At 35.0% G+C, this 24,123-nt stretch overlaps 2 protein-coding genes across 5 annotated transcripts; one reads left to right on the forward strand and one right to left on the reverse strand.

The window, feature by feature from the left end:
* Nucleotides 1–687: 687 nt before the first annotated feature.
* LOC143445392 (V-type proton ATPase subunit E-like) lies at nt 688–6,844 on the forward strand. Of its 2 annotated transcripts, none has more exons than XM_076944480.1 (7): nt 688–962; nt 3,843–3,908; nt 5,123–5,232; nt 5,423–5,489; nt 5,578–5,736; nt 5,985–6,167; nt 6,256–6,844. In XM_076944480.1, exons 1-7 carry the CDS (start codon nt 930–932, stop codon nt 6,259–6,261), a joined length of 624 nt encoding a protein of 207 aa, XP_076800595.1. In that variant the 5' UTR covers nt 688–929; the 3' UTR covers nt 6,262–6,844. The 2 variants fall into 2 exon arrangements, with proteins under 2 accessions (XP_076800595.1, XP_076800587.1); XM_076944472.1 differs by having other exon boundaries at nt 710–962; nt 6,268–6,844.
* On the reverse strand, nt 6,741–19,917 carry LOC143445377 (solute carrier family 25 member 32-like). 3 transcript variants are annotated; one of them, XM_076944449.1, is made up of 8 exons: nt 17,524–19,657; nt 16,691–17,376; nt 16,400–16,550; nt 16,247–16,335; nt 15,853–16,001; nt 10,684–10,797; nt 7,088–7,233; nt 6,741–7,014 (listed from the first exon to the last, which is right to left on the reverse strand). In XM_076944449.1, exons 2-8 carry the CDS (start codon nt 16,794–16,796, stop codon nt 6,888–6,890), a joined length of 882 nt encoding a protein of 293 aa, XP_076800564.1. In that variant the 5' UTR covers nt 16,797–17,376; nt 17,524–19,657; the 3' UTR covers nt 6,741–6,887. The 3 variants fall into 3 exon arrangements, with proteins under 3 accessions (XP_076800564.1, XP_076800574.1, XP_076800555.1); XM_076944459.1 differs by lacking the exons at nt 16,691–17,376; nt 17,524–19,657 and adding an exon at nt 19,676–19,917; XM_076944440.1 differs by lacking the exon at nt 17,524–19,657 and having other exon boundaries at nt 16,691–17,517.
* Nucleotides 19,918–24,123: the final 4,206 nt, after the last annotated feature.

Here is a 24,123-nt window from a genome sequence, read left to right on the forward strand (position 1 = left end):
TTGATTCTAAGCATCTTTCAAAGTTTTGCCTGTAACTTCTACCCTGCTATGATTATGTCCTTACTTAACTTAAAAATACTCCATATTTTTCTTTAGCCTTTGAAGTACTTCTGGTTCTGTCAAGAAAAGCATATTTATAAATGTATATTTTTATATATATATATATGTTTGTATTTTCTGCTTGTGTTCCATCTGTGCAGATATTATGTAGCTTTGTCACATATTTTTGTCCCCAATGATAAATGATGAAAAATAAACAATCTGGGCAAGATATGAAAATTATGAATACAGTAGTTCCACTTCATATTACCACGGATAATATGACCACCCATTTTATATGACCATTTTGGTACGGTCTAGAATTTTGCCATAAAAAAATCTCCATTAACTGTGACCAGTCTTTGTAAATAATGACCACTTTTTCCATCTTTCTCATTTTTTTTAATCAATTTTTGTGTCAGTTATGCAAATTGACAATTGTATATTCAGTTCATCTACTTATGTTGATTTTAATGTTGGTGTTTAATGTTAATGAAATAAATGATGAATTTGATGTATTTTTGTCATTTTACACCAAACTGTATCAATTCTGATGTGGTTAAACACTTCTATCGCAGTTTCGGTTATTGTGATCATTGTGATATTATAATCAAGATAGTCTGGTCCCAAGGTGGTCAAAATAAGCACAATCTACTGTACTAGGTTACAATAGTAAACCATGATAAAAATGTTTAGTGCGGGAGTAGGCTTGAAGAAGTGGAAGAGACCCCTACCACAAAACAAGTTACTTTTCAAACACAACGGTCAACAAATGTAAATTGTAGTAGTGATTTTCAGATTAGAAGGCTACTCTCCAATATTTTACTATCTTTTATGCAGACCTAAGAAAGTGACAATTAAACCACAATTGTTGTTGCTCATCTAACAAAATGGGTTTAAGTGATGCAGATGTGGAAAAGCAGGTAAGAAAATAATGTCTGTTATTGTTCTTGTTTTAGAAATTTCATCTTTGGAAAAAACTTATCCACGTAAAGTTTCTTTTTGTCGATGATTTTTCATAAACTTTTCCATATGTCTAAAATGATTTACAGAAGCAATTTGAAGTTATACCATTTAGAACTAGGCACAATGTAATTGTAATGCACATAATAATGGAAAGCTTTGCATGTTATAATTAATTTGACATATACATGTATATACAGTTGTTATTTCATGAAATTCTGACCCAAAATTAATAAACATTACACTATTGTCCTGTTTTCGTTACACAAGTCTTTTTATCTAGAAAGGAGGGTGTCCAAAACGATTTTGCATCGTGGAATTTCTCTATGTGAGGGAAGTTTCTGAAATGTAGAAAGCAGTTCTAGATAATTATTGCATAATCACGCAAACGTGTTACATAATTTTGGTATGTGGGTGGGGCTTACAAAAATAATGGTTAAGTTCGTATATGAGCGTGATAATGTGACTACTTTTTCAGAAAATCCCCAAAAACCATCAAAAAGGTACTTTTTCCTGTTGTTTATTAGAAATATTACGCATTGAATACTTTTGCATCTCGTTACGCAACCAAACATACAGCATCAACATTGCAGAAAAAATGCGATACGCGATTAATCACTTACTACCACATTGGCTATACAAATTTTTAATAAACACTTTTTATTGCAACAATTGGCATTTCACTATGCCTAATAAGTGCGATACTTTTCTTCATTGAAACATCTTTTGACTTGGCTTTTGTGACACCATTATTATCCGTCTGGGACCACAACTGTGTTGAAAAGAGGTTGTCACAGTAGCTTCATTTACATCATTTAAATGCCATACACTGTCCTGTGCGTGTGCATACAATGTGCAGCGATTGTTCATCATCACCGCCATCGGTTTTAATCCAGCGGCTTCTTCGTTGAGGAGGGTTACCTGATGCATCTCTGCGTCAAAACTTTCTGCAGCCCTCTCCACCAGCTCAATTGATTTAGAGCATCTTCCTTCCTCAAAATAGCCATCTAACCATTTAACTTAAACCTCGGTTCCTTATTTAGGATATCGTTCTCATCCCTCTTTAACACGTGTCTAGGGATGGGACAAAACCGAAAGTACTTGGATTCGTCAAGTCCGAGTAATCAGATAAAATTACTCGATTGAGTTTGAGTACTCGATCATGACGTCATAAATCGATTGTATACATAGCAAATTGCTTAAGGTACCGAAGTTGCTGTTTTCCGTTCCAAAACATTTATTTATAAAACCACACACTAAGATCTTCACACATTTTATTCTTCTGCAATGGCATCAACAAACCATGAACATGAGAGATTATAACTGCTACACAAGCTACACATGTTTTTCGTTCACCGCATTGGCACAAAGCTATGCAGTTCTACCGTCTTGACGCTTTACGATTGTGGTATATTTTGCCAAAACATGTAAGTTAACATTTTCTTAAGGAAGGCATAGTACTTCTTAAATTAAAGCCAAAAAATACTGTAAACGCTATTTAGTTCTAGATGTATAAATTTGAATTGAATCTATTAAAAAAGAAAAACTGCTGTTTTTCGCTGCCGCTATTTCACCGAAAAAATCATGCGATCAAAGCTGTTTGCAGTTTTTTAGATGTTATAATAACCTGAATCTGATTTAAAATCAAACCTTAAATGTAAGTAAAATTAACTTTGTGCATAGCCTTTCTCCTAACCGCCTACCTTTAATAACAGTAAGAAATTAAATAACAGTAACAGTAAGAAACAAAACTGTAAAAAATCTTGCAACCCATGTCTCAAGTTACATGATGTATTGTTACATAATAAATAGAAGTCATAACAATGATGTTAATTGCTAAACCGTACACATTTTAGAGAGAAGTCTTTTTAGTTGCACAATTAACTGAAATTGCTTTTGTAGAAACAATTGGTGTGCAGGAATACTTTGTCCAGCATTTGATAGCTTGGCGTTGTGTGCTATTCACTGACTTTGCAATCTCGACTTCCATCAAATTACTAAATCACTGATTCTACCCTGCGAAAGCAACGACGATACCTTTTATGTTTTCACAAAAGCGAACATTGATGCACTGTCAAATTGAGCCGGAAAACACGCAGCAAACACGTGTGTGATAGGGACGCACGCAAAGATAAGATGATAAAAATTTTTAGCCAAATGTTTTACGTTAAATGCAGCCAAGTGACGCACTATTTCTACACGTTTTCTTTTGGCCAGTAAACTGAGTTTCTGATCCAAGTGTTGCGTCATAAGCCCAATTATGAAAGTGAATTGTTTTTCCCAAGTCGTCCAAAGCTGTACTTTCCAAATTGCCCTTAATTGTACCGTGAGGTGGCTGTTGCAGAACTTACTTTCTGACTTTGATTTCAACCACAGTAAGCCCACTGTATATTTTGTTTTCTCTCTTTAAAATAATAAAACAATTTACCCATGTTTTGCATATGATGTAAGATTTAATAACAGTACTGTTCTGTGCTGTATACAGTACATATTTGTGATATACCAACTTGCAAACAATTCAACAAATGAATGTTCTTTTGGAATGTAACTTGTGGAGTTACTGTATGCAGGCGAATATTTTTTGAATGATGTTGCTATCCCATGAATACAGATAAGACCAGAAAGCAAAAAATGCTAAACAAATGACAAAACCTATTAAGAATTGAATCAAGTGATTAAACAATTGATCTTACTCTAGGATTTATTTAAACAAATGAGGATGTAAACTAGTCTATAGGGCTTCAATATATCAAGTTTTTGTGTATTTTTATCTAAATCTTGTGTGTGTTTTAACTTAAACTTGACTATTATTCTTTATACCTTTGTATTATATTTTATAGATAAAACATATGATAGCTTTCATTGACCAGGAAGCAGATGAAAAGGTTGATGAAATCTCGGCCAAGGTATAATAGTTGATTAAAATCAGCTAATAACTTTGTTTACCAGTACTATAAAGTTTGATATCTTAATTCTTTTAGTTGAATTTTACTCAATTGGTAATTTCCGTTGTATTACCTATCACGCCAGGGGTTCCCAGTCTTTTTTATTTCTCGCATCCCTAAAAAACATTTAATGTGTTGTTGTACCCCTTAGTTCCATGAAACGCAGCTTTCGACTAACAAAAGTTACGGTACCTTGAAAACTTCCGCTTCATCTTTTTGTTGAGAATTTTCAATTAATTTAATAAACGACTGGTAGCACCAAACTGAAAAAAATGCAAGTTTTTTCAATCATTTTTTTACTGATGGCCACCTTTTGAAGGCTTTTCTGGTATATCCATCTATGGATGAAATTTCTGTGTAGCTACGTTAATATCATGAGTAATTGGGTGATTGAAGCAAAAGTACTTCACTCCCCATGCTTATTAAAGATAGGCTGTGCTAGCACTATGTTTTATTTTTGTCATCTTTGCACAATTTAAAATAAACCAAAACATCAGATTTTATACCGCTGGATTTCATGCCTAAGGACAACACCAACTGCCACATAGCTTTTCTGAGCCTTCGTACTGCAACACAATCAAGTTATAGATGTTGGCGGTGCTGTGGTGTAAGAATGCATTATTTAATTCAGTGTCATTCCTATTTTAACTCATGACCTTGCTGCGTAGTCTGCATACATAGCAATAAACATGTGTAATGAAAACAAGGGACAAGTTTTTTTTTATTTTACCCTTTAACGCCGTATGTGTTGAAAATGTCACAGGTTAGCCATTTTGCATAAACACTTGGACATCATCCTAAGCTAAACAATTTTGCTTGAGGGCCATGTTTTTTACAATTTTACAATTACATTTTAGTGTTGCAAAAGTTTTATGTCCCCAATTTGATATACTCGCCATTTAAGGCAGACTCAGGCAGCTGGTCAAAGTCACCTTGACAAGTGTAGCTTTGGGCTGACATTGTTGTCCTTTCTCTGAAAATGTTAGGCGCTTCTGAAAATGTTTGCTTTGTTACATAATTCAGTAAATGGTTTTGAAGAATATTGCACCAAATTGGTAGAGAATATAAATCAAAGCTATTGATTTTCAAATTAACTTAAAATATATTTATTGCATTAAGCTGTTGGTTGTAGCGTACATTTTAAACGTAGAAACCACTGTTTTTCATCAAAATAGGCGGATGAGGAGTTTGAAATTGAAAAAACTAGACTTGTTAACCAACAACGCCAGAAGATAATGCTGTATTATGAACGAAAGGAAAAGCAACTTGAACAACAGAAGAAAATGTATAATAGATTTCAATATGTATTAAATTGTTGCAGCTATTCACAGTTCACGAAGTATAACAAGCTGAAACATAAGTCAATTTATGTTCTTAGTAAAATGTTGCTGGTTTAGTGTGTTTAATATTTTAGTAACCGTTCAAAAAACCACTATGAATATTTTTGATCATCTGTTCACAATACTTATTTTTAGTCAACATTCACAACTAGTTAATGCTGCTCGGCTGAAAATTCTGAAGTTTCGGGAAGATCACATACAAGTTAGTCAAATGATTGTGTGAATAGTTGTCATAAAAGAATATGCAGCTTACTTGCTATGCATTAAGCTATTTGGAATTTGCTTTGTAGACTATTCTAAATGAAGCAAGAGAAAAGTTGAGTGAAGTTCAAAAGGACAAAGGGCGTTATGCTGAGCTTCTTTCTGGTCTTATTGCACAAGGCCTCTTCCAAATTCTTGAGAATTATATAATAGTAAAATGCTTAGTCAATGAAGTAGATCTAGTCCAGGTGAGAATTATTTATAAAAGTTAATTCAAAGAAAAAGTCTTAAATTTAAAAAGTATCTGTACATTCTATCAACAGACATCTTTCAATTTGAATATTTTTAAAACTAAAATAAACAAAAATTGAACCATTTTTGACCATTTAGTTTAATTAGGATTGTCTAGCCATGGCTTGGCACTCGCAATACCTCCATACTTAATCATTATATCGCGTGTTCTGTGCACTAAAGCAATCAACACTTATTTGAATAGGCTGCAATACCCAAAGCTGTTGCACAAATTAAGGAGAAAGCTGGACGTGACGTTAATGTTGTTATAAATGATAAAGACTTCTTAACTGCTGATAGTTGTGGAGGCATTGAAATGACAAGTAAAAATGGATCCATAAAAGTCTGCAATACCCTTGATGCTAGATTAGGACTTATTGGTAAACAGGTAAGAGAAGATCATGCTTTCAATGTGGCATTACTACGATATGTTTAGTTGGAATAAACACTTACACAGATCAAGTTAAATATAATAGTTGTAATTTTAGATGATGCCAGAAATTCGGGAAGCATTGTTTGGAAAAAATTTGAACAGAAAATTTCTCTCCTAGAATGCAATTTATTTACTTTTAAACATGCAGCTGAAAGGGATCTGTAATGAATACTTACTTGAATAAGTTGTGTTTTGTTATACTTGACAAAATTTTTTAAATACAGAGTTATGCAATCTAGGCAAAAACATAGTAGTTTAGAAGGTTTGTATATGGGCAAATATGAAATTATTTAAAGGCATATCACATGTTACATTGTTGCATTAGAAATAGATTGCAAGTTTACACAAGGAAATGTAAAGTTTCTTTCAACTGTAGCAAGTCAATTCAAAAAACGTCTTTCAAATTCAAATGTTACGCTAACTGGGGTGACAAAAGCATATTCATACCTATGATGGGGTTGAAATTAGATTAATTATATACACGAAGCTGTTCTGGGACTTGAGGCAATGACATGTGAATTTACTGAGTCTTCTGTACTTCTTTTATTTTCGGGTAATCAAGATAACACATGTTGTATTAAGTAATCGTGTCATGTTTTATGTTCTTGCAATAAATATTAATGTATATATTACAGTAATTCTTTGTATATTGCATAAATTCAACACATAAGATCACTAAATATAAGAAGCAGGTAGATAATACATCATCATTTCATAGGTATAAAATGTAATACAGCAAGCAGGTATAACTCTTAAAAGATTAGCACCAAGTCCTTTGTAAAAACCTTTCCATCCTTCATTCCTGAGGTAACACAAAAATTAGCAAATGGTTAACAGGTCAATCTCAAAATTCACATAAATCTTTGCTTCCTTACCTCCATGTTGAAGAAATTACATGCCGGAGACCACGATAAGTTCGATGTTGTTCTTGAAGTCTGGAACGAATCACTTGATATGGATAAGTGCTGGATGCAGCAATAAGTTTTGACACAGCTGACATGGCAATCACATCAAAAGTTGCCTGAATGGTAGCATGAAAAAGATATGTATATAATTAAGTAAACAAATAAAAATCGTTGAAATAATACGAAGTTATCCGGAAATTGGCGGCAAATACCAAAATAGTTATCGTTTTTATATGTCCTCTTCAAAACTTCTCAAGCGCCTGACGTCCGCCGGTATTGGAACAATTACTGATTCCCTCCACGGGGAGCAGGCTGGCTTGCGACGAGAAAAGTTAAAAGTGACCAGGTCACTCTTACGACCCAGGACATCGAGGATAGCTTTGAGGAAAAAGCTAGCACAGTATGTTTTCACGCCTTTGCATGCAAGCTTTTTCCAGACAGGTAACCAGTGTTGCTATCTCTGTTATAACAAGAAGTCTTTTCAACGTCAAAATCCCTAACCCGAATTAATCCAATAGCCTAATAAACATTCTAACTATTTTTTGATAAAACTTACAACAAAAATGGAGACACTGGTTACCGCTAGCATTTGAAAACTTGGATTTAGTGACTTTTCAACTTCCCGTTTTCTAAGTTAGAAAAGTTAAGTCAACAATACAAAAACATATTGAAAAGAGGCCTAAATTTCAATCATCAAAATGTGCAATTGGATTTGTGAGCGTATGACAACACAATGGTTTTTGTACTAAACTTGCTTGGAACTGGATTAAACTAAAGTTCATATGTCATATAAAGAACGACAAAGCGATTGCAAAGCTGTTAATGGCTTATATGGAGTCAGATAGCTATGTTGTCAGTCTTTTGACCAAACCCTATGGTTACCCCGAGGACTCTGGAAGCCATATACGCCACACCATTCACACCAGTTAAGGCAGAAGGAGCTTTTTCTGCTGCAGGACTGTTCACCAAGAAAATTCGTTCATGCTTCAGTGACTAATCTGTTAATGTTCTCAGTTTTTTGCGAAGTCATTAAATGAAAAACAAATAAAACAAGTTTAGATGAATTTTCATTCTGTTAATTTTGCCATTTATTAGCTTTTTTGTATCATTGTGTGCAATTATAAAAACCTAATTTTCCCCAGGATTAAGCAAAGTTTTCCTGTTTTCCCGGTTCTGTGAAAATCTGGGAAATGGAAAACCCCCATTTTCAGTGTTCCCGTACAATTATGAAGCTTGTCTATAACCGGAGCTTTACCCTCACTACCTGTCACAGACAGAGAAGCTGGTTGCAATGCCTCAAGAACGGCATCCTACACGGATCGAGTCCTAGCCCCTCGGGTCCTGTCGAAACTTGCCTTTGATAACACAAGAACGCATGCTTAGACACTAGTTTGCCATGTTATGTGGATCTGTACTCCCAAAGTTTGTTTCAATAATTTTTGTACACATATATGTAAAACAAACCTTTCCGGAATTCCCTCCTATATGTTTTGCGGTGAAAGCGAAGAAAAGAATTTCAAAATCGGTATTTTAGCCAATTTTCATCTGCTTAATATGCAGTTTGGTTTGTCGGATTTAATAACAATTACAGCAATGAAATTTTACTGCTTTCAATTTCAATTTACTTGCAAAGAATGATGCCATTCATTTCAAATATATCGGTCGGCTTCGTTCAGCGCCAGATTTATATGGCGGAGTGCCCTGGGGTCCCAGCCTTGTTGGGGGTACCTTTCATTAATAAAATTATCATTTAAGCGCATACGTGCCAAGTTTAACGTTATGAACTCAACACCTTTCTGTAGGTGTAAGTAGACTAGCCAGCTGTTGTTATTGTTCAATCGATAAGGAATTACGCAACTAGTTTTTACTTAAAATAACAGCGTCACTGTGAAAATATTAAAATACCGATAACTGCAATATCGTGTTAACAAGTGAAACTGTGTATAGTTTGCATGTGGCGGCGTATTTAAGGTTGCGTTGAGGGAAGTCAAAAAGCTTTAAATTTTGATTATAAAAATCTTGAGCATGTCTAAACCGTCCAAAATGCGCGAAGAGCAAAAAAATTGTGTTTTCCGCCTCAAATACCTCTTTAAAACGACTTAAACAAAGTGCATTTTCATATCTATAAGGCCATATACATCGATTTTGAAACGCCGCAAAACCCACCTATTGATCTTATAACTTTTTATGTGTAAGTTGTAGCTGATAATTAGTCGCAAACAAGGAAATGCAATAAAAGAAAAACACTGAAAAAGTAAAAAGGCGTATGGTTAAAAATATGCCCAATGCCCTCTCCCTACATATGCTAGTGTTGGTAAAAAAAAGTATTTTGGGTGGTAAATGACAGACTCCCTGAAAATGTTTTAAGATTTTGACGTTTTTCTGAACGACATTCTTACGCCAATCTGCTGAAATAGATTTGTCTCAAGAATATTTGAGCAAACCTATACAATGCAATAGTAGATCACGCCAAGTTTAGTGACATCAACAAAATTTTAGTTCTTTCCTAACTGCTTTCACCAAAAATGGTGAACCCTGCGGTTTGTGAATGTCGCACAGAGCAGCAAATCTTAGCCCATGTTATAACCAACTGTTCTCTTTTCCATGCTTCCCACTGAATACATGTCCTGCGAGTTTTGGATGACAGCACAACCCAGTGATTGGTTAACTTAATTGTAGCGTTTAGGCTTGCCTGCCACTTGCTAAATTGACCCTAAGCGATGTGGCCAACTCGCACCTCAAGGGATGAGTGCAACTCCCAGTGTTTATGTACTAAATGAATGGCATAGACTTTGCGTTGGTGGTATCTTTCAGAGTAGTGGAGGCAAACGAGTCACTATACACTACTTCCCCATTACTTCATTTTTTATGAGCATGGTCACCAGCAGCAGCACTTGCAGTTAAATAATAAATGGCACTACCAATAATATCAACCGTTATAGCCGTGTAGCAGCTTCACATAGGCTTGCCTACTAAATTTTCACACAGTACCACAGTCTTTCGGTCTAGTTGCTTTCATCTCACTTAGTTTAGTTGTTTTAATTACATACAACGGCTCCACATTAGGACTCTACATGAGTTTACTCTACAGAATTACACTATCAAAAACCAAAAAGATGCTTAGTTTTGGAAACTCTTATAATACAAAGTTTTAGGTCTTTTTTTAACATTTAAGGTTTTTATTTTACAGTTTAAACAGTCCCAATTCTAAACTTTAGATCCAGATTTTTGGTTTTTGGCCAAAATCTGACAAAATTAGGCAAAAAGCAGACACTGTTGATGTAAATTATTATTAATTACATTTTTGTTAATTTTAGTGTTCTATGGGAGAGATGAAGCAAGTTTTTACGTTCAAAAGTGGTACAAATCAATTAGTACTGCACAATTTTAGGTTCAAAAAGTCCGATTTTTTAGGTTCAAATCGATGACTTTTCAGGTGGAAAAACCATGGCTGTAAATTAATATTAAATGTAATGCCAACTATATATATTCCCAAATTGGTTAAACCAATGTTGTAAAAACGTGATGGCAGATTGCATTATTGCTGTTAAAATTATTCCTCCTACCATTTTAGCTTCCGCTGAGACATTCTTTCGTTTAGCATTCCACAATTTTAGTTTTTCATAAACTAGAAACTGCACTGCACCATGGCTGGTTCCAAGCAATCCAGGAGCAAAGCCCTAGAAACAATGCAAACGTTTAGCAGTTTTTTTATTGATTTATTCATTACATGAGGTATTTAGTAATACTTAGGGATAACAATGTTTTTGTCATGGAAATCTTAAGCGTGCCTAAAACATGTGTTGTATGCTGCATAAGTTCAGTTGCACGATAAACATGCTGCCATTGTACTCTTTGCATTGTACTGTATACTGTTTGGTAGCTAAGTACAGAGTACAGAAGTTTTATACGTTTTGTACCCATGCATATGTTATTAATAATTATGCGATTACTAGAAACACATTATTTTTTGGGTTTCATGAGTGTAAATAAATGTAGTATTGTTTTTTCGGACATTGGTCTAAATCAGGGTTATTCAACGGGGGCGATAGTGTCCATCAAGGGGGCAACTGTGACAATTTTTGAAGTTTGGAGGTGATTTTATTTTTTAAGGGGTGGAAGACGCTGTTTCAATTGATTTTATCAGTATGTATCTGTTACTTACCAAGCTATTATAGCATAACTTGCTTACCTGCTTTATTTCTTATTGTTCTTTCTTTTTGTGATAATTTCAAAGCATATTGTATATCGCAAAAAGCAAATACATTCGTACAAAAATAATCATAGGGGTGATTTTGATCCAGAACTCCGAAAAACGGGCGATTTCACAAAATAGGTTGAAGACCACTGGTCTAAATAGATATCAGTGCATCTGTATGTTGCATTGTTTAGAATGTACACTTTCAATCATAGGCACATATTTCCTGAGGGGCCAAGGGGCGTTGCCCCTGAACATTTTGGACTTTGCACAACATTTACAAGTAAAATCAATGATTATGTCAGGGTATTTTAAGATAAATAATAGCATGGGTGATTGACTATAGTGATGCCTTATAATGCTTGGCTTCCACCATATTTTCGTAAATATAACATTCTGCTTAGAAAAGCGTGTATTAGTCACATCTGTATTGGCAGTTGGTGCCACATAGACATATCAATTTGTGTATGACGTCATTATTTAATCGTTTTTCCTCTCTATTGATGTGTTTTCTGATTGGTTTCTTTGTGTATCAAGGTCAGCTGCTAAAGGTCACTGACAATGATGACTAGTTACTTCATTCTACTCATGTCACCAATAGGTGCGGGGCTTTTTATTTTGAGCGTGAAATACAGCAAAGATTTGTTTATGAGTCAATCATTGGTGCTAACTGGGAAGAGTTTGTAATTTTAAAAGGATTCAGTTAACTTAGTAAGCGTTATTTTAGGTACGGTCAAAAAACTACCGCAATGATCTTTGCGTACATTTTCATACTAGTATTTGAGATTTATGTTACGTTTGTGAAAATTTTAACTAAGTTTTTAGAGCAATAAAGTTAAGGGTACCAATAGTTAAACCTATTTTCAAAGCCAATTATTTATGACAAACAATTGTTCAACAACATCGAGTCATGAATATTTATTTACATTAATCTCTCTTGCCAAAAGAGTTGAGAAGATGTATCATTAAATCGTCTACAGTCCACACAGAGTGTAAATGAATTATTTTAGCCACACATGTTCCATGAATTACTAGTCAGTGGTTTTCAACCTTTTTCGTACCGCGGCCCTTTGAGCAACCCAAGATGACCTGACGACCCCTTCCAAAATAATGCAGTTATGTACACAAGTACAATTTAAAAAAAGGCAAAAGTAATGTATGAAAGGTTCAAATAAACAAGTCTATTTATATTATATTCTACAAACACAGTACATTGCTTAGTAGCATAAAATTAATAATAAATTCTTCAATATTACTAAGTGTCTCTCACTTAAGACTAACTGTTAAAAGTCGGCAGCAGTTGTTAGTCTTCAGAACCGACCGTATAATAACATTTTACAAGAAAAGCGCTGCTTACGCAACTGACAATGCCACTCAAGATTATGGAAGAGCAACCGCCGAATGGGGCATAGACAACAACTAAACCTGGTGTACTGAAGTTCTGCTTACGCCTAGACTAGCTGCAGTTTACTCTCTGAGTACAGCTGCAGCTTACTCTCTGCTAAAATATGTTGATCTGAGTCCTCATTTCAGTTGCATGAGACCTCGTTTTGCCCATTTCTTAAAAAAGAGTAAAAAAATAAAACTACAGTAGTACTGTACTTGCAAAATTAAAAAAACTAAGCTAACAACTCTAAAATGAGATGGTAACAGTCCTTCATGCCTAATCTATACAATATTATTACGTAACAATCGTCTTTATTATTTAATAGTTAAACACATTTTTCACTAATAAACGCAAACAATGCAAGTGGTCTTACTTTAATTGTTGCACAGCACTGTACAGCAAAAAACTAATCAAAAACAATTCAATTTTTTGCAAACCAGTTTTTAACCACTTCAGGTATCATTTCCTTCAAAAAAAGTTAAAAAATACACCCACTCATCAAATACATTCCGACCCCCAGAAAAAAGGCTAGCGACCCCAGTTGGGGTCGCAACCTCTAGGTTGAAAACCACTGCTCTAAGTATAATAACTAGATCCTTGTTTCTGCATAAAAAATGCTACCACATTTTCTTTACATTGCAAGTCCACAAAACTAATTCATATTATTTCTCATAACATGGGATATCAAGTAACGTGTTGATAGAACTGAAGCGAATTATTTTTGTGAAGTATGTCGCCCAAGTATATGTGATTTCATGTCTATTCTTCACTCACACACTACCTTTCTGTTTGTGACATGTTATTTTTATCCACTCCTTAATGGGTAGCGCAAAAAATGTTGATTATACACCGCACTTTTTGCATGATAAATTAGTGTGAAGCTATTTTGTTAAAACGAGGAAGTGGCTATCCAGTCAAGTCAGTGTAATTATGTGCTAACACATATTACAATGTTTATCTATGGCAAAAAATCGATGTAAATGATGCATTTCCATTCAAACCCTACGTGAGCAGTTGGTGTGAGCAGATGCCATGCAAAATTTACTTCCCTGTCATTTCTGTGGAAGGATATCATCTCATCAGGTTAATCCCCAAGGATTCAATTTGGACAAAATAAATTTTTAATCATGGCATGCATTTAACAAAAACAACAGTGTTTCTAAAGTTGCTGCATATTTATTAGTGACATTGCATTTAATCGTCAATCATTTGTTATGACAAAAACACCTTACAATTACAATGTGACTTCGTTAGCTTTATTAATATATTGACTTAATCACTATAAATACCCAGTTAAAATCAGTTTGGTTATACTATCTGTTAAAGCATGTGGGTTTTAACTTCTTGAGTCAATGTTCTGCCCAGTGAGCAAAACACATATTTAACAAGGAAAAAGAAGAAACAACTTTTTAAGAGAAAACTTAATCCACTGGCCATGCTTGAAACACTGTGTTGCAGAATTCTAGTGTGTTTACTTCGTAGCTTTTCGTAATTGTTATGGATGCTCTGACACATGATTTGGAAACAACAATGGAAGAGTTCTTGTATGCTGACGATTTAGTTCTCGTAGGAGATAGCTGGAAAGAGGTGGAGGAGAAGTTTGTTAGATGGAAAAGCGCACTGGAAAGCAAAGGTTTGAAGGTGAACATCAATAAAACCAAAGCGATGAGAATTGATAGAAAATCGTCGAAGGGAGTAGTCAGTACTGTTGATCCATGCGCAATTTGTGGGAAGAGAGTAGGGAGAAATTCCATTCAATGCAGAAAGTGCAAGTATTGGGTGCATAAGAGATGTTCAGGTATCAATGGAAGGCTGACGAGTGGAATGAATTACGAATGTGGCAGATGTAAAGGTTGTATTAGTGATGAAGAAGAGGAGAAATATGTGAAATTGGGAAGTGATGAGATCGAGCTTGTTAAGGAGTTTCGTTATTTGGGGGATATGATAGGGGAAAATGACAGTACTGGCAGGGCAGTGACGGCAAGAATACGCGCTAGTTGGAAAATGTTTAAGGAATTGTCTGGTACACTCTGTGGCAGACTACTCTCTACCAACCTGAAAGGAAGGCTGTATAAAGCATGTGTAAGAAGTGTGATGTGCTATGGAGCTGAATGCTGGGCGATGAAGAAGGCTATGCAGGCGAATGCAGACGACAGAAATGAGGATGATTCGAATGATGTGTGGTAAGACACTACGAGATGGGATTACCAATGATGTGATAAGAAGGTGGACATGTGTGGAAGATATTGAAGAACATCTGAGAGGACATCGTCTGAGATGGTTGGGGCACGTTGAGCGAATGAATGAGGAGAGCTTAATAAGAAGAGTACAACATAAGATGATTGAAGGAAAGGTGAAAAGGGGAAGACCAAAGAAAACATGGGAAGAGACAGTGAAGGATGATATGAAAAGGAAAGGTTTGAAGATCAAGGATGCCATCGACAGGGGAAAGTGGAGGCGTCGCTGCAGACAACTGGTCGACCCTGAATTTGTTTCGGGATGAAGACCAGGCCTGAACAACAGGCAAATGGAAGATGATGATGTGTTCACTTCGTGTTATGAATTGAGCTACTTCAGTACAATTAAACATATGACATGCAGGAAAAAAGAAGATCATTTCTACGTCCTAGTCAAAAGTCATCCTTTCCAAAACCTTCTTAAAACTGAAATTCATCAAAATTGCTCACTTATCCAAGCGATGTTTATAGTTAATGGGAAAACTGGTCTGAACTCTGAAGTACATTGTTGCGGTTGATTGTCTGATTGGCAATCTCACCCTTACATCTAAAACATACCACCACAGTTCAAATCGCAAAATATAAGTAATTTTGCAATGATTGAGTGACTGGCAACATCATTAATTTGACTTACAAGATCCTAGCCCTACAGTGATTGACCTCAGACCATGTATCTGGTGACAGCATTATGACATACAATAGTTATCGCTCTTGAAACAATTTCTTAAGTTGACGCCCGCACCTTTAACTAAGCAATGTAGGTACCATGATAATTACAATACAATATTCGTAAAGTGTAGACAGCTTAAAAAAGAAGTAATGAGAGTAAAGTTAAAGGTTTAAACATTTGTAAAAAAGTGCTACCACATGATTTGGGTAAACAAAATTTAGTTATATTAACGGTATAACTAACCTTGTATAACCCTCTTATACCATTTTGCTTGTAGAGGTCGGTAATCGCATTTAACATTCCTTTATATGTGGCCCCATGTGCTTCATATTGCAAACATAGGCGTGTTTTAGCAATCCAAATAGGGTTAGTACACAAAAGAGTTAACGATCCTGTAACAGTTAAATACAGTATTTCACAAACGCATATTTGTACCATTAACAAATTTGTTGTGTGGTAACAATTTTATCAAGTGAGTATTCATGTAAATTTCACATGGGTTTAACCACAAGGGAACAGGATCAGCATCAATTAAAGCAAATCTGCATCAAACAAAAAATATTTACTTCCTTTTTCAAAAACCTTAGCTTGTTGGTGTTCTATAAATACGACCCAGTAAGTACACACTCATACTGACCTGAAGCAACACCGCAAGCTAAGTACTGGGCAACAGTAGGTGGTTGAGTAGGATCTTTTCTAGTTAGCTTAGATTTTAAGGCATTGTAACTGTAGATCAAAATCATTATTTAAAATCTACCCTTTAAGTGTAGGGAATAGAATAACACCTTACAAGAAGAAGTATAATCCCCAGCTCATTCCAGAACCAATAATATTGGGGATTACTCCAGAGTATAGTCCTTGGAATCCATTCTTCTTCCACACACTCTTTGTAAGGTCCCACATGCTGGAGTATTGGGGTCGAACTGCTAGCCCATCATTAACTGAAAAGTATGATGCAACTATGACAAGCTTGCAGAATTACATATGATTACAAGCTTGCATCCATTTTTCAACATTAGTGTTAATTACAGAATTTTTTGAAACATGGAATTGCATCTTTATTATAGAATAAGTGTGCAACCTGAAAATCTTATTTTAATCAAATCCAATGGATGTAATATGCATGTTGATGTAACACCACCTGCTACTCCAGAAACAAAGTGTTTGTAATTGAAATGTGCAGACATTAAAAAAGTTTGTCAAAGTATTAGTAGCATCAATGCTAATATCACAGTGTAATCCTAAAGGCAGTGCACAAGTACTATAAAACTGTACTAAAACAAAGGACAAAACATTTAACGTACATGATCTAAATGTCTTAAGATAAGTCTTAAGTACACAGAAAATATGCTTAATCCACCTTATCTCCAGTAAATTTTGGATACAATTATGTGCAAACTGACACAACATAAACATGGCCAAAATATGTATAGAATTGGAAGGAAAACAAAATAATTTAATTCATATATCTTGCATATCTCATTATATTACTTCCAATTCTGCATGTTCATGTTTTTCACTGAAGAAAGAATTCAAAACACATGGCACTGCCCAGCGAGCTTAGCATCAAAGCGAAACATGCATACGTGACAAAGTCAGTATTTACTGTTTTATTTACATAGTTTCTTAATCGAGCTGGGAAACTTTATCCGGCTAATGGCCACTAGCAGCTAAAAGTTTTTAGCAACTAAACATTTTGTTAGTTATTAGTTAAAACTGTACATGTAGGAGAGAACTTGCAGAAAAATGTTCGGGTGATCCAATGATCTGTGGAAATGTGTTGCTTTGTTAATCATTTTAAAGCTTAAATAGTTTATTTCTCTGATAAATTTTGGAATCCATTAGTAACATTATATACGTTGCTAATACAACACTTTTTATAATGATTCTTAAGAAAAAACAGTAAGCTTTTACCTGCATTAAACATTGTGACTTGTCATTTCGTGATTATGGCAACTAACATTGTATATGTTTTTCAAGTCAATGTCTGGAGTCACACTACATGTTGCATTAAATTGGTTACCATAACATCATGATTGTCTCAAAATTAGTCTGGATTCTTTCAGAGAAAAGTTTTTTTTTTAGAAAATATACAAATTGCTTGTCTAAAGCTTATTGCCGTCACAACTGTTATCATGTAACTCTGGTCATTTCGGACCTTGACTTGAGTGTTTTGCAAATTTGATTGGTGTTTCCACTGATATCGGTTACCTTTTTAGTTAATACCACTTCCTATGTAATAAACCACTTGCCTTATTACCTCAAGTTAACTCGGAATTGATCAATGGGAAAAAAGTTGACTATCCCGAGTTAACTCATTTTTAGGACAAAAACGCTCGCATATGCTCGGATAAATTCGTTTAGCTATTTAATTGCAGTGTGTAATTGTGTTTAAATCAGCACAGCGATTTCAACAACATAGTCAATAGCATAGCGAATTCAAAGTTGTTTTCATGGGGCTCTTTGCAATAGTTTTCAGGCGAATAGAAAGAGTAATTATTGTATTTTTACACAAAGTAATATACTGTAATGGCTAAGTTTGACGGTACTAGTGATAATCTAACTGAACTAGTTTTGACGCAGAGTGCGAAGTTGGCTTGAGTGTGTCTCCTTGTTTTCAAATGTACCGCATAAACTTTGCTTTCTAAGAACAATTACACAACCAACTGCAGTGAATCAGATCACTATTGATGTTACTTGTGTTTTTATGTTTGGTGTCGAGTTTGTGCTGTTTTGAAAATTTTGTTGAACACCTTTTGCGCTTTGTATGCACTAAAATGAAAATCTGAATATCTCGAAAGTTATTGATTTTTGTCCAAAACAATTTTGCATAGTGTTTCCTCAATGTATTACATCAAAAAATGCAATAAAATAAATACGCATATTTTGACCGCAAATCTCGAAAAAAATTGGTAAGGCAAGTGGTTAAAAAAGAATACCATTCTACATGTAACATGACAAGGCTTCCTTTTTCAGCCTAAGTAATCGATTTTTTAAACAACACCAAAAAGTGAAAAATTCACATATTTATAGAACGATACTTTAATCAATAGCATTTAGCAAAGACACTTAGCAGTCGTGTGAGGATACAATGTATGCGAAGTAATTGTAAACAAACAGAATAACGAAAGTAGATAAGATTACACAAATCTGATAATACAACTATTAAAAACCCAAAAAGTTTTTAACAGAGAAGATTTAACATTCAGAGTGTGGATGGCTCGAGTCCTTTTATATAATAAGCTAAATTAGACATAGTATTCAAACTAATTTAAAAGTTTTAGGGTCCTGCAGAAATTTTGAGAAACTGGCCCCACACCAGCTTTAACTGGTCCCATCTACACTGTGTTTTTCATTCGTAATACAATTTTTCTCATATACACTCATGTGCAACATCTTAAAGGTTGATCAAACACGAATTAAGTCTTAGAAAACTTTTCTCTATTTATTACTAACAGTTGATCTTCTAATACTGTGAAATATTCTAATTGGTATATACTTTGCCTAGTATTTATTATTATTATTATTGAAATGTATGCTTGATTTACTTTATTTATGTTTCGTTTGTTATGTTACAGACACCATATATTGACCGTTCAATACAATCCCTGTTTTCAATTTATGGCATCGCTAATCTGCCATTGTTAAGAAATTACAACAGTTGTGACACAAGTCAAGTCACCAACAGCAAAATATCAAGTAAATTAAAATTACATTCCCCGTAGAAGTCAGGTTGAGTCAGTCAAATTCATCAAGTTAAGTCTCAAAACATACCAAGTCACAGTAAAGTCACTATTGATCATTTAACGTTTGCCATACATTTGAGGCGGTTAATTGGGCAGTTTCCTTTAAAATGCCACATTCTTCATATTTTTATACATACCGCTAGATGCCTTATCCAGTGTATACCGGTAAGCCTATTATAGAAACTCAGGCGTCTTGTGCAAAGTTTCATTCAGTTTAATTGATTCAGTTCGCTTTGCTATAACTTTTATCAACGTTTCTCATTTTGTTGGCAACGTTGGTCTATATGCAGTGCTAGCCCAGAAAAACACAGATTATTTACGGGATTCAAATTATCTCGGAGTCAAGACGAGGATATCTCTCTCTCTCTCTCCTGTGGCCATAGGCAATTTCATTCAGCGTTTTCCAAGTCGCTTCTCAAAAAGCACCCTACGCTTTCAGGAGCGCACCTACACGTACAATTAGTACAAGTTCATGCTACAATGTTTGACAAACATGAAGTAAGGACATAATCATAGCCTAACAGCAAAAAAGTTACAAAAAAAAACTTTGGAAAATGTCAATAATTATCGAATCGTAAGGAATCAGCACGCACCCAAATGGAAAGTATGGCAGTTTTTGACAAGAACCTGTGCGTTCAAATTTTGACATGATGGCATGCACTGAAGTTTCCATTCTTTGTTTATTTATTTATTATAAATTGACATTCAAGCAACTAGTTTTTATTTGTATATTTATTTTAAATCAGCGTAAAGATAAAAAGTTTGGTGTACACATTGACAAACCTTGTGCGTGTAAGTGCCACAATTTTCATTATAGAGCACGACTACCTTCATTAATTTAGCCATATGGTTATGATAAAAATCGATGAAAATTTATCCAGCCCATAGGAATTTTTGATTGGGTGCTAGGTCAGGATAAATCTGTAGTTACTTACAAGTGCTAGCCTAGATATGTACTGGAGGAAAATTGAATAGTTGCACAATTGGATAGCTACTGTACATCAGCACATCTCAGTTAATAGCAACAAACGCGAGATTTTGGCAAATAGGCCTACTGCCAGGAAATACAGAGTGACTGTTTTCTGCGTTTGTTTTGTTAACTCAAATCTTATTGCATACGATATTATTATAGGTTAAATTTATGATTTCACTTAAATCTAAGTTCAATTGAACCCAAAATAGCTAAAATTAATATTTTGCATGTAGCCTATTGCGGCTACATGAAAAAGAGCAGGCTCAGACTTTTTTCAACCATGTTTGACTTCAACTTCAACAACAGACTGAACGGAAACAAGTTTTTATTTGTATATTTATTGAAAATTGGCATTTAAGCAACCACTTTTCCTTCGTTTATTTATTATAAACGGGCGGACATGTCGATCAACCTTGTGTGTGCAGGCGACACACTTTCCATTGAGTCAGTTAATCACTTTCTAATTTCTATGAATTGGAAGTTTGGAACAAGAATTGGGCATGGGATCGAGTTTTTATGTTAGGGAATACCCCTACAACATTCAGTTTTTAGATCGAAACATAACACATTCTTAAAAGTTCGTTTTGTCAGTCTTTTGGACTAGATTACTAGAAGCTCTAGTGACCTTCAATAAGTCGATTTAAATATTTAGCCTGATGTGCTTAATTTTTTTAACCAACAAAATTCAAGAGAGTAGTGTAGAACAGGGCTTCCCAAACTGGGGGTCGCGACCACGCAAGGGGTTGCGTAACGAACTTCAGGGGTCGCAGAGCGTATACCAATTTTACATGAAATACAAAATACAATCAAAACAAAATATCGTTCCAGCCTAATCAACATTGAAACCGCCTTGAGACCAGCATTAACAGATATTGAGCCACGGCTGGACTGGCTTTGTAGCAGAAAGCAGTCACACCAATCACACTGAATAAATGTGTGTGCTTTTCTGTTTCCGGTAGCCTACATATGTGTAAAGTAGTAAGTAGGCTTTGAGTACTGGTTGCTTGAATTCAGTCTTTGCATCTAAATAAATGTCACTAATGACTAATATGTATTTCGCACTGCTAATCAATTTAAACGTGAAGGGTCGCGGAAAACTTCAGAAGTTTGAAAGGGGTCGCGAGCAAAAAAGTTTGGGAAGCCTTGCTGTAGAACATGTTTGTTTTCAAAAAAATCTATGTTTTCCGATATTAAACTTCGACCGGGTATATAAAAGAATAATAACAAACTCACGCGAAAGAAACCTCCGAAAATGGTGCAGAAACTTCATTTCATTTACTACTGACGGACTTTTACGGAATTACCACTTTGGTAAATACACAAAAGAATTTGTTCTGGTCATTGACCAGAGGCTATGACGTTCATTACAAAGTCCACCGGTTATTATATCAACGAAATGTTTTATAGACTTTTTCTAAGATACAACGACAAATAAGCATGATTAGTTTAGCTACGGACTTTTTCATACTGAGACGTTCACCATAAAATTTCACCGTCGAAATTGTTAGTTTTCTGTTTGTAAAGTTAACTTACTGATATTTAAGAGGAAACTGACAAGATCTGGTTGTGTACAAATAATTGGATATTGTTAGCGAACACGATTGGAAAAACGTTGTCCGCTCGTTAGTCGAGTTGTTCGAGCGCTGACCTCACAATAAATATGACTTGATCCGTGTTCGATACGCAGTGGCACCATAGTCTACCTTTGTACTGTAATGCCCTTGAGCAAGGAACTAAGAACAGTTTAGTTCGCTCATGTTCAGTGGACATGGTGAAGAGAACAGTGTAACTTTGGGTAAAAACCTATTGCAAAAATTAAAAAACCAAAATAAAATATGTGTGATAATCGAAACTTGTAGAAAGACTAATTCAGTCACCGGGGCTGGTGTGGTGGGGCATCAGGCCGAAATCAGGAGACTTTTCGGCCACAAAAAAGCGGGATCAGTGGTAAACTAGATAAAACTTGCTTTCATATTAAACAATAAAAAACGCCGACATCTTTGCCAATCTTTCAGCAGAACGCCGCAAATTATTTAATAGTACAATAGAAACGTCTCTGGTTGTATGCATTTAGAAGTCTCCTGCCAGCGTGACATTGGCCAGAGTTACGTGACTTTCCGACCAGAAAGGAACAATCTAACCTGCTCAAGAGAAAACTAAATGAAACTTCTTTTTCATGCTAAAAATTAAAAACGCCGAAATCTTTGCCAAACTTTCAATAAAAGAATCGAATTTATTTGCTCCAAAGAGATTAAAACAGTGTGAGGCAGTGTCGTCGGAGGTAAAGGATTCATAAATGGAACGAAGGGTCCACCTTTTTGCAAAAAGACGTGGTTTCCTTCAAACGACGGCGAGATTATAGTATTGGTAGTACATGTAGAAGCAGGATATGGCATTTTTGCAAAAGAAGAAAAAATTTGCGACACATCTGTCGATTTAGAATTTTCTCCAGCTTAAGTAAAAAAAACAACATTCGTTTGAGTGTTGACTTCATGACTATCCTCTGAGCTGTTTGCAAAAATAACTTTGCCATGCTCGTTTGGCGAAGACACAATTGTTGAAAGTATAGCATTTTTTTGTAATCTGTAACATTTTCGTCTGCAGGCCACACGCTTGAAAAGATTTTGTTACCAAGCGAGCTGAACACGTCTTTAAAGGTGGTTTTGGAGACCCTACCAAATTTATACTTATCCAATGGGGTTCGAAAAGCGTGACGAAAATCATTGCATGCAGCTTTCCATTTTCATTTGTAGGGTGCAAAGTAGGCTAACATTTGTCTAAAGGTTGTAACAAGTGAGACGTGTGAGATGGAAGAACGAACAGGACTATGCTTTCTTCATTACATAACAAAAACGATATACATTATACAGTATAACCAGTAGCAAAATGCATGTTTCGTCACCCACCCAATTTCAGTGCCATACTCAGCTGACCCTGACGGCAGGTCATGTGACTGCTGGCTTGACAGACTTTCCTGGAAATAACATAGCCTAAATGGTGGAAAGACTGATCCATTTGCACCAATACAAATCACAGCAGTAACTTGAGTCTTGTTGTTGCCGTTCAAGTGGTAACATCTCTTGAATGACGTATCTACAACAACCTTACCGTGGATTTGTTTGCAACGGAAAACCGGATTCGTCGCACTTAAAAATTAAAGAAGAAAAATTATGGAGAATTAATTATTTTAACATTGCCTTGAAAGATGAAAAACACTTACGAACGTTTCTGTTCATATCGCTTATTATATTAACGAATTTGTTTAGGGACTATCTCTGTTCAGTGACCAAAAAAATTATTTAATCTAGCCACCGATTTTCTGACTGAAACCTTCGCTTTGAAGTCCATCACTTAGGCTATTAAGTCAACGAAATTGTTTACAGGCTATTTCTATTTAGTAACAAAAAGACATGATTTAGTCTAGACAAGGACTTTTTCATACTAAAATGTTCACTATGAAGTCCATCTGTTAGGCTAGGGCGGGTAGCCAATTACGAAAAATCACTCTATCTTGCTGATTCAAACCCAAAAAACAAGTTATTCTCAACGTACACCAACAAAGTTTATAGAATTGATATAAGCTTAAAACTTACATGCAGAATTTCATCACGCATAATATATTTTGACGCATAAACTGCGTCATTGAGCCAAACAATTTTCAAGTTATTCCAACTTTTTGCAGTGCAGGCCTACTTAGTTTTTCATCAATAGAGCCAACGTACGAAAACAAAAATTTTCGCACCAGGTAAAAGCTGGATATGACGCAATCCGCGGATCGTCCATGTACAGTTGAAA

The sequence above is a fragment of the Clavelina lepadiformis genome, chromosome 1 (assembly GCF_947623445.1).
Source record: "Clavelina lepadiformis chromosome 1, kaClaLepa1.1, whole genome shotgun sequence".
NCBI lineage: Eukaryota > Metazoa > Chordata > Ascidiacea > Aplousobranchia > Clavelinidae > Clavelina > Clavelina lepadiformis.

Bases quoted from the DNA above. Each gene is read 5' to 3' on its own strand.
- LOC143445392 (XM_076944472.1), top strand. From the start codon at position 930: ATGGGTTTAAGTGATGCAGATGTGGAAAAGCAG. The intron at 963-3,842 runs GTAAGAAAATAA...TATATTTTATAG, and splicing joins ATGCAGATGTGGAAAAGCAG to ATAAAACATATGATAGCTTT. The intron at 3,909-5,122 runs GTATAATAGTTG...TCATCAAAATAG, and splicing joins TTGATGAAATCTCGGCCAAG to GCGGATGAGGAGTTTGAAAT.
- LOC143445377 (XM_076944449.1), bottom strand. From the start codon at position 16,796: ATGTCTGCACATTTCAATTACAAACACTTTGTTTCTGGAGTAGCAGGT. The intron at 16,336-16,399 runs GTAAGGTGTTAT...TTTGATCTACAG, and splicing joins TGGGGATTATACTTCTTCTT to TTACAATGCCTTAAAATCTA. The intron at 16,002-16,246 runs GTCAGTATGAGT...TAACTGTTACAG, and splicing joins AGCTTGCGGTGTTGCTTCAG to GATCGTTAACTCTTTTGTGT.